This window comes from Siphateles boraxobius, unplaced genomic scaffold (genome assembly GCF_051911475.1).
Source record: "Siphateles boraxobius isolate OS27281-9 unplaced genomic scaffold, OSU_SipBor_1 204, whole genome shotgun sequence".
Taxonomy (NCBI): Eukaryota; Metazoa; Chordata; class Actinopteri; order Cypriniformes; family Leuciscidae; genus Siphateles; species Siphateles boraxobius.
The window spans coordinates 997,501-1,012,262 of record NW_027508816.1 but is presented as its reverse complement, the minus strand read 5'-3'; the positions used below and the strand labels follow the sequence as shown (position 1 = coordinate 1,012,262).

The 14,762-nt window shown below is 46.2% G+C and overlaps 1 protein-coding gene across 1 annotated transcript in view; it reads left to right on the top strand.

Annotated features, from left to right (window-relative positions):
• The first annotated feature begins 342 nt into the window (after positions 1 to 342).
• The window catches only part of pnpt1 (polyribonucleotide nucleotidyltransferase 1), a 44,432-nt gene continuing 30,012 nt past the window's right edge, over positions 343 to 14,762 (top strand). The window contains exons 1-14 of the mRNA XM_077237591.1: positions 343 to 567; positions 1,567 to 1,627; positions 5,530 to 5,604; positions 5,788 to 5,893; positions 5,999 to 6,048; positions 6,947 to 7,010; positions 7,096 to 7,143; positions 7,218 to 7,331; positions 7,406 to 7,592; positions 8,345 to 8,396; positions 9,613 to 9,670; positions 9,754 to 9,850; positions 9,930 to 10,032; positions 12,536 to 12,606. Coding sequence (XP_077093706.1) covers positions 443 to 567; positions 1,567 to 1,627; positions 5,530 to 5,604; positions 5,788 to 5,893; positions 5,999 to 6,048; positions 6,947 to 7,010; positions 7,096 to 7,143; positions 7,218 to 7,331; positions 7,406 to 7,592; positions 8,345 to 8,396; positions 9,613 to 9,670; positions 9,754 to 9,850; positions 9,930 to 10,032; positions 12,536 to 12,606 — 1,211 coding nt within the window. The 5' untranslated portion in view covers positions 343 to 442. The remainder of the gene's footprint in view (positions 568 to 1,566; positions 1,628 to 5,529; positions 5,605 to 5,787; positions 5,894 to 5,998; positions 6,049 to 6,946; positions 7,011 to 7,095; positions 7,144 to 7,217; positions 7,332 to 7,405; positions 7,593 to 8,344; positions 8,397 to 9,612; positions 9,671 to 9,753; positions 9,851 to 9,929; positions 10,033 to 12,535; positions 12,607 to 14,762) is intronic.

Genomic DNA, 14,762 nt, shown 5'->3' with positions numbered 1-14,762 from the left:
TCTGCGGGTCTGTGCGATCTGGAAGATTTAAAAGCTCTGATTGATCTTCTTATTATTATAATAATAATAATAATAATAATAATACCAATACCATCATGCAGCATAAAAAGCCTGAGAGGCTTGATTTGTGAATGTCCATTCAGTGAAACAGGGGAGGGATAGAGTCAGTGTATGGGTTTTAATATTTCCATCTTTAGTGACTGATATAATGCAGTGTGACCAAAAAGTACTTAAAACACAGGAGCTTTTGATGGGATTTGGTTTTAAGAAACGGTTGTTTAATTTTCTTGTTAGCGTAACGTTAATGGTTTTTGACTTTTATTTTGAATCGCAGCGCTGTAATGTCTTCTCGCGAGAGTTCATTCCTGTAGCTGTCATGGCGGCCCAGTGTCCGCTACATGCGTGTGTAATGAAGCTCGCTGTGTGTTGTGTGTGTCAGTAGATGAGTGTGATGATGAGGTGTGTGATGATGATGAAGTGTGTGATGAAGGCTCGACTCGGCTGGGTTCGGCTCGCTGCTGTCAGAGGCTTTCATGAGCGGACTGTGGCTGTGAGTTTAGGGGACAGGTGAGAGAATTCAGGACTCCTCAACATATAACTTGCCAATCATTTTTACCAATATAATATTGTAAAGACAGCTATTCATTTTCATCTATAAGAATTTTTTATACTTTTTATAAATGTTTAAATATTTACTTTCTATTATATTACAAACATTGTTTTTCTACTCATTTTAGTACTCAAGATGTATCTTATTAATTTATTTATTTAAATCAAATTATATTAATCAAATATATTAATTTATTATTTATTTAAATAAATATATATTTGTATTTGATGTATTTATTTTGTTACATTTTTATTTATATATTTTTAAATTTTTACGCTGCCTGCAATTTATTTTAATCAAGCTTTGTTTATTAATTTAGTTTTGTCAAATTAATTTTTTAATTTTAATTTTTTTGTTTTAATCAAATGTTTTGATTATGTGGTTATTTGTTTTTAATTTAATTCAATTTTAAGGATTTATTTCAATCCTTTTTATTTATTTATTATATATATTTATATATATATATTTTTATTATTTTCATCAAATGTATTACGTTATTATTTATTTAAATAAAATTCCAATTAATAATTAATAAAATGATTTAATTCAAATATATTTATTTATTTAAATCTATTCTATTTTTAATGTATGATTAAATGTTTTACACTGCGTTTGTGTAAACGTCCTCCGTGTGAAACCCCTGTGGCATTATGGACGAGAGTCGCTTTATACCAATTCATGCAACAGCTTTACCATGCGAAATAACATATTAATGCTGTGATGATAACACAGTGTCTGTCTATGAAGAAGCTCACAGTGCCACTGGTAAAGTGTTAATCCAGCTGTACTGTGGTATCACCATTTACTGTTTAATCACAGCATGTACACTGAAAACTTTTGGTGTAGAAACCTAGCATTGATTCAAACATTAATTTTTTTTTAAACACTCCAGGAATCTTTGTTTCATGCACAACTTAGAAAACTAATTTTGTTAATAATTGATGTTCTGTGTGCAGGAAGCTGGAGATCTCAACCGGGAAGCTTGCACGCTTTGCTGACGGCTGTGCAGTGATCAGAGTGAGTGAGTGAGTGTGAGAGTGAGTGACTGTGAGAGTGAGTGACTGTGAGAGTGAGTGACTGTGAGAGTGAGTGACTGTGAGAGTGAGTGAGTGTGAGAGAGAGTGAGAGTGAGTGAGTGTGAGAGAGAGTGAGAGTGAGTGAGTGTGAGTGTGAGAGTGAGTGTGAGTGTGAGAGTGAGTGAGTGTGAGAGTGAGTGAGTGAGTGTGAGAGTGAGTGTGAGAGTGAGTGAGTGACTGTGAGAGTGAGTGAGTGTGAGAGTGAGTGAGTGTGAGAGAGAGTGAGAGTGAGTGAGTGTGAGAGAGAGTGAGAGTGAGTGAGTGTGAGTGTGAGAGTGAGTGAGTGTGAGAGTGAGTGAGTGAGTGTGAGAGTGAGTGTGAGAGTGAGTGAGTGACTGTGAGAGTGAGTGAGTGTGAGAGAGAGTGAGTGTGAGAGAGAGTGAGAGTTAGTGAGTGTGAGAGAGAGTGAGAGTGAGTGAGTGTGAGAGTGAGTGAGTGTGAGAGTGAGTGAGTGAGAGCGAGCGTGAGAGCGAGCGAGCGTGAGAGCGAGCGAGCGTGAGAGCGAGCGAGCGTGAGAGCGAGCGAGCGTGAGAGCGAGCGAGCGTGAGAGCGAGCGAGCGTGAGAGCGAGCGAGCGTGAGAGCGAGCGAGCGTGAGAGCGAGCGAGCGTGAGAGCGAGCGAGCGTGAGAGCGAGCGAGCGTGAGAGCGAGCGAGCGTGAGAGCGACCGTGAGAGCGACCGTGAGAGCGAGCGTGAGAGCGAGCGAGCGTGAGAGCGAGCGAGCGTGAGAGCGAGCTAGTTAGTGTGAGAGTGACTGTGAGTGTGAGAGTGACTGTGAGTGTGAGAGTGACTGTGAGTGTGAGAGTGAGTGTGAGAGTGACTGTGAGTGTGAGTGACTGTGAGTGTGAGTGACTGTGAGTGTGAGTGACTGTGAGTGTGAGTGACTGTGAGAGTGAGTGAGTGTGAGTGTGAGAGTGAGTGTGAGTGTGAGTGAGTGAGTGTGAGAGTGACTGTGAGTGTGAGAGTGAGTGAGTGTGAGAGTGAGTGAGTGTGAGAGTGAGTGAGTGTGAGAGTGAGTGAGTGTGAGAGTGAGTGAGTGTGAGAGTGAGTGAGTGTGAGAGTGAGTGAGTGTGAGAGTGAGTGAGTGTGAGAGTGAGTGAGTGTGAGAGTGAGTGAGTGTGAGAGTGAGTGAGTGTGAGAGTGAGTGAGTGTGAGAGTGAGTGTGAGAGTGAGTGTGAGAGTGAGAGTGAGTGAGTGAGTGAGTTAGTGAGTGTGAGAGTGAGTGTGAGTGAGTGAGTGTGAGAGTGAGAGTGAGTGTGAGAGTGAGTGTGAGAGTGAGTGTGAGAGTGAGTGTGAGAGTGAGTGTGAGAGTGAGTGTGAGAGTGAGTGTGAGAGTGAGTGTGAGAGTGAGTGTGAGAGTGAGTGTGAGAGTGAGTGTGAGAGTGAGTGAGTGTGAGAGTGAGTGAGTGAGTGTGAGAGTGAGTGAGTGAGTGTGAGAGTGAGTGAGTGAGTGTGAGAGTGAGTGAGTGTGAGAGTGAGTGAGTGTGAGAGTGAGTGAGTGAGAGTGAGTGTGAGAGTGAGTGAGTGTGAGAGTGAGTGAGTGTGAGAGTGAGTGAGAGTGAGTGAGTGTGAGAGTGAGTGAGTGTGAGAGTGAGTGAGTGTGAGAGTGAGTGAGTGTGAGAGTGAGTGAGTGTGAGAGTGAGTGAGTGTGAGAGTGAGTGAGTGTGAGAGTGAGTGAGTGTGAGAGTGAGTGAGTGTGAGAGTGAGTGAGTGTGAGAGTGAGTGAGTGTGAGAGTGAGTGAGTGTGAGAGTGAGTGTGAGAGTGAGAGTGAGTGAGTGAGTGAGTTAGTGAGTGTGAGTGAGTGAGTGTGAGTGAGTGAGTGTGAGAGTGAGTGTGAGAGTGAGTGTGAGTGTGAGAGTGAGTGTGAGAGTGAGTGTGAGAGTGAGTGTGAGAGTGAGTGTGAGAGTGAGTGTGAGTGTGAGAGTGAGTGTGAGAGTGAGTGTGAGAGTGAGTGAGTGAGTGTGAGAGTGAGTGAGTGTGAGTGTGAGAGTGAGTGAGTGAGTGTGAGAGTGAGTGAGTGTGAGAGTGAGTGAGTGAGTGTGAGAGTGAGTGAGTGTGTGAGTGAGTGAGTGTGTGAGTGAGTGAGTGTGAGAGTGAGTGAGTGTGAGAGTGAGTGAGTGTGTGAGTGAGTGTGAGAGTGAGTGAGTGTGAGTGAGTGAGTGAGTGTGAGAGTGAGTGAGTGAGTGAGTGTGAGAGTGAGTGAGTGTGAGAGTGAGTGAGTGTGAGAGTGAGTGAGTGTGAGAGTGAGTGAGTGAGTGAGTGTGAGTGAGTGAGTGCGCGAGAGAGAGTGAGTGCGCGAGAGAGAGTGAGTGTGAGTGTGAGAGTGAGTGTGAGTGTGAGTGAGTGAGTGTGAGAGTGAGTGAGTGTGAGAGTGAGTGAGTGTGAGAGTGAGTGAGTGTGAGAGTGAGTGAGTGTGAGAGTGAGTGAGTGTGAGAGTGAGTGAGTGTGAGAGTGAGTGAGTGTGAGAGTGAGTGAGTGTGAGAGTGAGTGAGTGTGAGAGTGAGTGAGTGTGAGAGTGAGTGAGTGTGAGAGTGAGTGAGTGTGAGAGTGAGTGAGTGTGAGAGTGAGTGAGTGTGAGAGTGAGTGAGAGTGAGTGAGTGTGAGAGTGAGAGTGAGTGAGTGAGTGAGTTAGTGAGTGTGAGAGTGAGTGAGTGAGTGTGAGAGTGAGAGTGAGTGTGAGAGTGAGTGTGAGAGTGAGTGTGAGAGTGAGTGTGAGAGTGAGTGTGAGAGTGAGTGAGTGAGTGAGTGAGTGTGAGAGTGAGTGAGTGAGTGTGAGAGTGAGTGAGTGAGTGTGAGAGTGAGTGAGTGAGTGTGAGAGTGAGTGAGTGTGAGAGTGAGTGAGTGAGAGTGAGTGTGAGAGTGAGTGAGTGTGAGAGTGAGTGAGTGTGAGAGTGAGTGAGTGTGAGAGTGAGTGAGTGTGAGAGTGAGTGAGTGTGAGAGTGAGTGAGTGTGAGAGTGAGTGAGTGTGAGAGTGAGTGAGTGTGAGAGTGAGTGAGTGTGAGAGTGAGTGTGAGAGTGAGAGTGAGTGAGTGAGTGAGTGAGTGAGTGTGAGTGAGTGAGTGTGAGTGAGTGAGTGTGAGAGTGAGTGTGAGAGTGAGTGTGAGAGTGAGTGTGAGAGTGAGTGAGTGAGTGAGTGTGAGAGTGAGTGAGTGAGTGTGAGAGTGAGTGAGTGTGAGAGTGAGTGAGTGAGTGTGAGAGTGAGTGAGTGAGTGAGTGAGTGAGTGTGAGTGAGTGTGAGAGTGAGTGAGTGTGTGAGTGAGTGAGTGTGAGAGTGAGTGAGTGTGTGAGTGAGTGAGTGTGAGAGTGAGTGAGTGTGAGAGTGAGTGAGTGTGTGAGTGAGTGAGTGAGAGTGAGTGAGTGAGTGAGTGAGTGTGAGAGTGAGTGAGTGAGTGTGAGAGTGAGTGAGTGAGTGAGTGTGAGAGTGAGTGAGTGTGAGAGTGAGTGAGTGTGAGAGTGAGTGAGTGTGAGAGTGAGTGAGTGTGAGAGTGAGTGAGTGTGAGTGAGTGAGTGCGCGAGAGAGAGTGAGTGCGCGAGAGAGAGTGAGTGCGCGAGAGAGAGTGAGTGTGAGAGTGAGTGCGCGAGAGAGAGTGAGTGCGCGAGAGAGTGAGAGTGAGAGTGAGTGAGTGCGCGAGAGAGTGAGTGTGTGAGTGAGAGTGAGTGTGTGAGTGAGAGTGAGTGTGAGTGAGTGTGCGAGTGAGTGAGTGTGCGAGTGAGTGAGTGTGCGAGTGAGTGAGTGTGTGTGAGTGTGTGCGAGTGAGTGAGTGTGCGAGTGAGTGGGTGTGTGTGAGTCTGCTGGATCCAGTTGCTGGTGTGTTCAGTGCTGATCGCTGTGTCTGATTGCAGCTGGGCGAGACTTCAGTGATGGTGACGGCAGTCAGCAAGAGCAAACCGGCCACCGCTTCCTTCATGCCTCTCGTGGTGAGATACACCTCAGCTTTAGCGTGTTTACCACACACACACACACACACTAGATGTGAGTCTTGTTACGTACACACAGAACAGAATTCAGTGCTGTATTTAAATGCTGTTGTCACTGCTGAAACTCTGCAGTGTGTTTGTGTCCTCTGTGAGTCACATGAGTGTGTTCTGTGGGATTGTCAGGTGGACTACAGGCAGAAAGCAGCGGCTGCAGGACGAATCCCCACAAACCACCTGAGAAGAGAACTGGGTAGCACCGACTCAGAGATCCTGACCAGCCGGCTGATCGGTCAGACACACACACTCACTCACTCACTCACTCACTCACTCACTCACTCACACACACACACACACACACACATGAGTCGGTAATGCATTGCCTGTGTGTGTGCAGATCGCTCCATCAGGCCGCTGTTTCCCGCCGGATACTTCTATGACACACAGGTGTGACTCTCGTCTGATCTCACGCTGGAGCTGTAGTCAGAAACACAGAAACACTGATGCTCAAGCTGTTCTGTGAGGTTTTGTGCTGTTCCACATGTGCCTCAGGTTCCCGGATGATGCTTTTAAAGGGGACATTTCATGAAAATCTGACTTTCTCTGTGCTTAAGTGCTATAATCGGTCTATAAAAAGTCTACTAACACAAAAAAAAACATGAGAAATGAAACCCAGTAACTTTATTCTGGTAAGTCTTTCTCCGCAAGCATGTCAAAAAATAAGCCGATCAGATTTCGCTCCTTCTGACGTATGAAGAGGATCTTATTATAATATTACCGGCCCTTAATCTGCACGTTTATAATATTACCGGCTCTTAATCTGCACGTTTATAATATTAATATTGTGTGTAAAGACTCCGCCCTCTTCTGAACGGAGGCGGAGCTGCAGCTCATTTGCATTTAAAGGGACACACAAAATTGGTGTGGTTTTGCTCACACCCAAAAAGGGGCAAATTTGACAAGCTATAATAAATGATCGGGTATTTTGAGCTGAAATTTAACAGACACATTCTGGGACACCATAGATTTATATTATATCTGGTGAAAAGGGGTATGATATGTCACCTTTAATCAATCGAATGTTGGACACATGCTCTCAACGGTCGCTGTTTAATTACGGATGATAAAGGGGGCGGGACTTTCAGATTATTGCAAAATAACCATCTGAAATTCATACACTAGACGCTAGAGTACATAGTGTTATTTCGGACAGCAGTGTTTATATCACACATGCAGTGTTCCTGTGTTTCTGATCGCATCACAAAACCTCTCAGATCCCAGTCACTCCTGTATCTGCACTCATTGTGTGTGTGTGTGTGTGTGTGTGTGTGTGTGTGTGCTGAAGGTGCTGTGTAACATACTCGCCGCTGATGGAGTCAACGACCCGGATGTTCTGGCGATAAATGGAGGTATGAGTATCTCTGACTGACTCGTCTGTTGTGTGTGTGTGTGTGTGTGTGTGTGTGTCGGAGTCTGATGGTGTTTGTCTCTCAGCGTCTGCGGCTCTGGCTCTGTCTGATATCCCCTGGAACGGCCCGATCGGTGAGTCCAGCTCTCGTACAGGTGTGTGTGTGTGTGGTTGCTGGTTGTGTGTGTGAACGCTGTGGCTGTTCCAGGTGCGGTGCGCGTCGGGCTGGTAGACGGAGAGTTCCTCGTGAACCCCTCGCGCTCCGAGATGACCAGGAGCTCGCTGAACCTCGTGATCGCAGGAGCGCCGGCCAGCCAAGTGGGTCTGTGAGATTCTCAGAGCTCAGCGTTACCCATGATGCTCTGCTGGCGTTCTGATGTGTGTGTGTGTGTGTAGTGATGATCGAGGCCGCGGCAGAGAACGTCCTCCAGCAGGACTTCAGTCACGCGGTGAAGCTGGGCGTCAAACACACACAGCTGATCATTCAGGCCATCCAGCAGATGAGCCGCGAGATGAAAGTGACCAAACGCTGTCCTGCTAAACTCTTCACCGCCGCCGCAGAGATGGTGGACTTCACACGACTGTGAGACTATCAGTTCATTATTTATTCTGGGGTGAAATATGAGCTGGACTTCATGACACTGACCCATGATACTGTGCTGTGTCTGTTAGAGCTGGGCATTGACATACATTTCACAATTCGAATCATATTTGTTTAATTTGCTGCCATAAACGCTTGTTTTCATGGTTTATTCTAACATACATTAAATATTAAAGAACAGTTCATTTAAAAATATTATAAATATATGGGTTGCACGATAAGAAAATTTTGGCCGATACCGATAACCGATAATTCTTTATATTTGAAAGCCAATAACTAAAGTATTGGCAGATAAATCCAAATTGTTATGCAATTTATGATGGCCTGATTACAAAAACAAAAGTCTTACCATTAAAATCCATGAACACACAATTATAATGTTCTCATGATAATGTTGTGTAGCCGATATGACAGACTTGTGCTGCACATGTTGCACTTCACTTTTCACTTTTTTGAAGTGATTCCAATCATATTTCAAGCAATTCAAAACAATCATGTTGAGCAGTGCGCAGTGTCTCAGCTGAAGGAAATAATACATTAACATTAAAAATGAACATATATCGGCCGATACGATATGTTGGCCGATTTTCGTGGATCCCTAATAAATCTGTAATGTAGTGCATATATTTGCCAGAATGCCCCTCTCTACAGTGATGTTTCTAGCCGACTATTGAGTTAATGGTTATTGTATGTAATTCCTCATGACGGCGTTTGATTGGCTGCTTTCTCCTCAGGTTGACGTCTGCTAAGATATACGCTGTATTTACAGACTTCACACATGACAAGGTGGGTGTCAGCGTCACACTCGTGGTATTAAAGGATTATATAAAGGATTATTTCACTTCAGAATTAAAATCTCCTGATAATTTACTCTCCCCCTACGTCATCCAAGATGTTCATGTCTTTCTTTCTTCAGTGGAACAGAAATGAAGGTTTTTGAGGAAAACACTCCAGGACTTCAATGGAGTCCAACGGGTCGAAGGTCCAAATGTGAGTTTCAGTGCAGCTTCAAAGTCTCGACACGATCCAGCCAAGGAATAAGAGTCTGATCTAGACAAACCAGCGCACATTTATAACAAAAATAAACATTTATATACTTTTAACCACTAATGCTGGTCTTGCACGAGCTGTGATGCGAAACACATTACGCCATCAGGTCGAAAGGTTTAGCGTGACGAAGGCGTAAGAACGACCCAGTGTTTACAAAGCGAACATGCAAAGACATTTACAAAAAAAATAAAAGGTAAAACAACGATTTCTGAAGATTTTGGAGTTGGAGGAAAAAATGAGATGGAGAAAACCCTACATTTTCCACCTACGTCAGGATACCGCCTGACCTTTCCAACGTGATCACGTGATGCGTGAAGTCGTGGACGTGCAAGACCAGCATTAGTGGTTAAAAGTATATACCGTAAAACTTCAAATAATAGCCGAGTCCCAAATAGACGCCTGTCTCTTTTACACGCCTGGTGTGGCGACAGGTTTGGGTAAATAAAGGCCGGTCTCAAATAGAGGCCAGGTCTGTTTTTTTGTTTCGGGTTGTATATAATCTTCTAAAACCCGTCAGATCGTCCACTTTTAGGCGGCCGCCAAAGCAAATTTGTGTCCCGCCAAAGCCTTTTTTGATCGGTGAGTGATGTAATAGAATGACTGCTGCGCTTTGGGAAAATAAAAGCCCGGGCTATTATTTGAAGTTTTACGGTAACTGTTTATTTTGTTATAAATGTCCGCTGATTTGTCTAGATAAGTCTCTTATTCCTTGGCTGGATCGTGTCGAGACTTTGAAGCTGCACTGAAACTCACATTTGGACCTTCGACCCGTTGGACTCCATTGAAGTCACTATATGGAGAAAATCGTGCAATGTTTTCCTCAAAAACCTTCATTTCTTTTCCACTGAAGAAAGAAAGACATGAACATCTTGGATGACGTGCGGGAGAGTAAATTATAGTGGAATTTTAATTCTGAAGTGAACTCCTCCTTTAAGTGTACATGTTTCCTCAGATATCCAGAGATGAAGCGGTTAATAAGATCCGTCTGGAGGCCGAGGAGCAGATCAGAGGTGTGTGCCGACACACTCCTTCATCAGCGGCTCTGGTTGGTGTGTTTGCGCTGTGTAACACTGGTGCTGTCTGGTGTGTGTAGAGAAGTTTCCGCAGGCGGAGGCGTTTGAGGTGATGGAGGCCTTCAACAGCGTCTCCAGAGAGGTCTTCAGGAATCTGGTTCTTCATGAATACAGACGGTAACGTCATACTCAAGCTGGTAATGTAAGCACTGATGTTGGTGAGTCATGTGACAGGTACTCTTGCATCATGTGACAGGTGTGACGGAAGAGATCTCACGTCTCTACGCAACATCTCCTGCGAGGTGGACGTGTTTAAGCCTCTCCACGGCTCGGCTCTCTTCCAGAGGGGTCAGACACAGGTCAGCACACGCTACACGCCAGATCACATGCTAGATATACAGCACATGCCAGATCACACGCTAGATATACAGCACACGCTACACGCCAGATCACACGCCATGGTACATCACATGCTAGATCACACAAAACATCACATGCCAGATATCACGCTAGATATACAGCTCATGCCACACGCCAGATCACACGCCACGGTACATCACACGCTAGATCACAAGCTAGATATACAGCACACGCTACACGCCAGATATACAGCACATGCCAGATCACACGCCAGATCACACGCTAGATCACACGCTAGATCACATGGCAGATCACACGCCAGATCACATGGCAGATCACACGCCAGATATACGGCACATGCCAGATCACACGCCAGATATACGGCACACGCCAGATCACACGCCAGATATACAGCACACGCCAGATCACACGCCAGATCACACGCTAGATCACACGCCAGATATACAGCACACGCCAGATCACACGCCAGATATACAGCACACGCCAGATCACACGCCAGATATACAGCACACGCCAGATCACACGCCAGATCACACGCTAGATCACACGCCAGATATACATCACACGCCAGATCACATGCCAGATATACAGCACACGCCAGATCACACGCCAGATCACACGCTAGATCACACGCCAGATATACAGCACACGCCAGATCACACGCCAGATATAAAGCACACGCCAGATCACACGCTAGATCACACGCCAGATATACAGCACACGCCAGATCACACGCCAGATATACAGCACACGCCAGATCACACGCCAGATCACACGCTAGATCACACGCCAGATATACAGCACACGCCAGATCACACGCCAGATATACAGCACACGCCAGATCACACGCGAGATCACACGCCAGATATACAGCACACGCCAGATCACATGCCAGATATACAGCACACGCCAGATCACACGCTAGATCACACGCCAGATATACAGCACACGCCAGATCACACGCCAGATATACAGCACACGCCAGATCACACGCCAGATCACACGCGAGATCACACGCCAGATATACATCACACGCCAGATCACATGCCAGATATACAGCACACGCCAGATCACACGCCAGATCACACGCTAGATCACACGCCAGATATACAGCACACGCCAGATCACACGCCAGATATACAGCACACGCCAGATCACATGCGCCAGATCACACGCTAGATCACACGCCAGATATACAGCACACGCCAGATCACACGCCAGATATACAGCACACGCCAGATCACACGCCAGATCACACGCTAGATCACACGCTAGATCACACGCCAGATATACATCACACGCCAGATCACACGCCAGATATACAGCACACGCCAGATATACATCACACGCCAGATCACACGCCAGATATACAGCACACGCCAGATCACATGCCAGATATACAGCACATGCCAGATCACATGCCAGATATACAGCACATGCCAGATCACACGCCAGATATACAGCACACGCTAGATCACACGCCAGATATACATCACACGCCAGATCACACGCCAGATATACAGCACACGCCAGATCACATGCCAGATATACAGCACATGCCAGATCACATGCCAGATATACAGCACACGCCAGATCACACGCCAGATATACAGCACACGCCAGATCACATGCCAGATATACAGCACACGATACACGCCAGATCACACGCCAGATCACACGCCAGATCACACGCCAGATCACACGCTAGATCACACGCCAGATATACGACACACGCCAGATCACACGCCAGATCACACGCTAGATCACACGCCAGATCACACGCTAGATCACACGCCAGATATACGACACACGCCAGATCACACGCCAGATCACCACGGTACATCACATGCTAGATCACACACTAGATATACAGCACACGCCAGATCACACGCCAGATATACAGCACACGATACACGCCAGATCACACGCCAGATCACACGCCAGATCACACGCTAGATCACACGCCAGATCACACGCTAGATCACACGCCAGATATACGGCACACGCCAGATCACACGCCAGATCACACGCCAGATCACACGCCAGATCACACGCTAGATCACACGCCAGATCACACGCTAGATCACATGCCAGCTATACGACACACGCCAGATCACACGCCAGATCACCACGGTACATCACATGCTAGATCACACACTAGATATACGCTACACACCAGGTCACACGCTAGATATACGCTACACACCAGATCACACGCTAGATATACAGCACACGCTACACGCCAGATCACACGCTAGATATACAGCACACGCCAGATCACACACCACGGTACATCACATGCTAGATCACACAGAACGTCACACGCTAGATCACACGGTACAGCAAATGCTAGACCACATGGTACATCACTCACTAGATCACATGGTACAGCACACGCTAGAGCACACGCTAGATCATGGTACAGCACACGCTAGATCACATGCCAGATCACATGGTTACAGTCAGTGATTGTGTGTGCAGGTGCTGTGCTCCGTGACCTTTGACTCTCTGGAGTCCAGTCTGAAGACAGACGTGATCACCACAGCGCTCAGGTCAGTAACACACGCAAACACATGGTGTAAAGGTGTTCCACACACACTCACACACACACACAAACACACTGTTTATGAACCACGGCTACTAAATGAGGCAAGGGTGTCGAGTTACATGCAAGATATTTTAAGGCATGGAGGCATTTTTTTCAAGGAATTTGTTTTACAATATTTCATTTTGGCAATAAAAGATCACCAGGGTGGCTTTAATGAAATAGATAAATAAAGAATATTAAAATAAAGAAATAAAGATATATATTTGATTAAATAAATGAATAAGGTATTTTAAAAATATTAGTTATTAATCTATTAGATGAATAAAAACAATGAATTAATTATTTTGATTAATATAAATAAAAATGAGATTAAATAAATAAATGCATTTATCAGTACATTGCTATGAATGTAAAAAATATATAATTTATGTTTATACAAAAATATAGATTTATAACCCTAACCCTATCAGTGTATAAGTTGTGTTTATAAAAGATAAATGCTCTGTCATAAGAGATATGATATGTGGCTCTGATCCGTGTTCCTGCATTCCTCATGCTCTTCTTCAGCGTATAGTCCAGCGTCATCAACACTAGCCCACACTGGCCAATCGCTAGTTTGATCCAGCGTCATCAACACTAGCCCACACTGGCCAATGGCTAGTTTGATCCAGCATCATCAACACTAGCCCACACTGGCCAATCGCCAGTTTGACCCAGCGTCATCAACACTAGCCCACACTGGCCAATAGCTAGTTTGATCCAGCGTCATCAACACTAGCCCACACTGGCCAATAGCTAGTTTGATCCAGCGTCATCAACACTAGCCCACACTGGCCAATGGCTAGTTTGATCCAGCATCATCAACACTAGCCCACACTGGCCAATAGCTAGTTTGATCCAGCGTCATCAACACTAGCCCACACTGGCCAATAGCTAGTTTGATCCAGCGTCATCAACACTAGCCCACACTGGCCAATAGCTAGTTTGATCCAGCATCATCAACACTAGCCCACACTGGCCAATAGCTAGTTTGATCCAGCGTCATCAACACTAGCCCACACTGGCCAATAGCTAGTTTGATCCAGCGTCATCAACACTAGCCCACACTGGCCAATCGCTAGTTTGATCCAGCGTCATCAACACTAGCCCACACTGGCCAATCGCTAGTTTGATCCAGCGTCATCAACACTAGCCCACATTGTTCAATCGTCAGTTTGATCCAGCGTCATCAACACTAGCCCACAGCGTCACTGGCCAATCGCTAGTTTGATCCAGCGTCATCAACACTAGCCCACACTGGCCAATCACTTGTTTGATCTAGCGTCATTAACACTAGCCCACACTGGCCAATCGCTAGTTTGATCCAGCGTCATCAACACTAGCCCACACTGGCCAATCGCTAGTTTGATCCAGCGTCATCAACACTAGCCCACACTGGCCAATCGCTAGTTTGATCCAGCGTCATCAACACTAGCCCACACTGGTCAATCGTCAGTTTGATCCAGCGTCATCAACACTAGCCCACCCTGGTCAATCGCTAGTTTGATCCAGCTTCATCAACACTAGCCCACAGCGTCACTGGCCAATCGCTAGTTTGATCCAGCGTCATCAACACTAGCCAACACTGGCCAATCGCTAGTTTGATCCAGCGTCATCAACACTAGCCCACACTGGCCAATCGCTAGTTTGATCCAGCGTCATCAACACTAGCCCACACTGGCCAATCGCTAGTTTGATCCAGCGTCATCAACACTAGCCCACACTGGTCAATCGTCAGTTTGATCCAGCGTCATCAACACTAGCCCACCCTGGTCAATAGCTAGTTTGATCCAGCGTCATCAACACTAGCCCACACTGGTCAATCGCTAGTTTGATCCAGCGTCATCAACACTAGCCCACACTGGCCAATCGCTAGTTTGATCCAGCGTCATCAACACTAGCCCACACTGGTCAATCGTCAATTTGATCCAGCGTCATCAACACTAGCCCACACTGGCCAATCGTCAGTTTGATCCAGCATCATCAACACTAGCCCACAGCGTCACTGGCCAATCGCTAGTTTGATCCAGCGTCATCAACACTAGCCAACACTGGCCAATCGCTAGTTTGATCCAGCGTCATCAACACTAGCCTACACTGTTCAATCGTCAGTTTGATCCA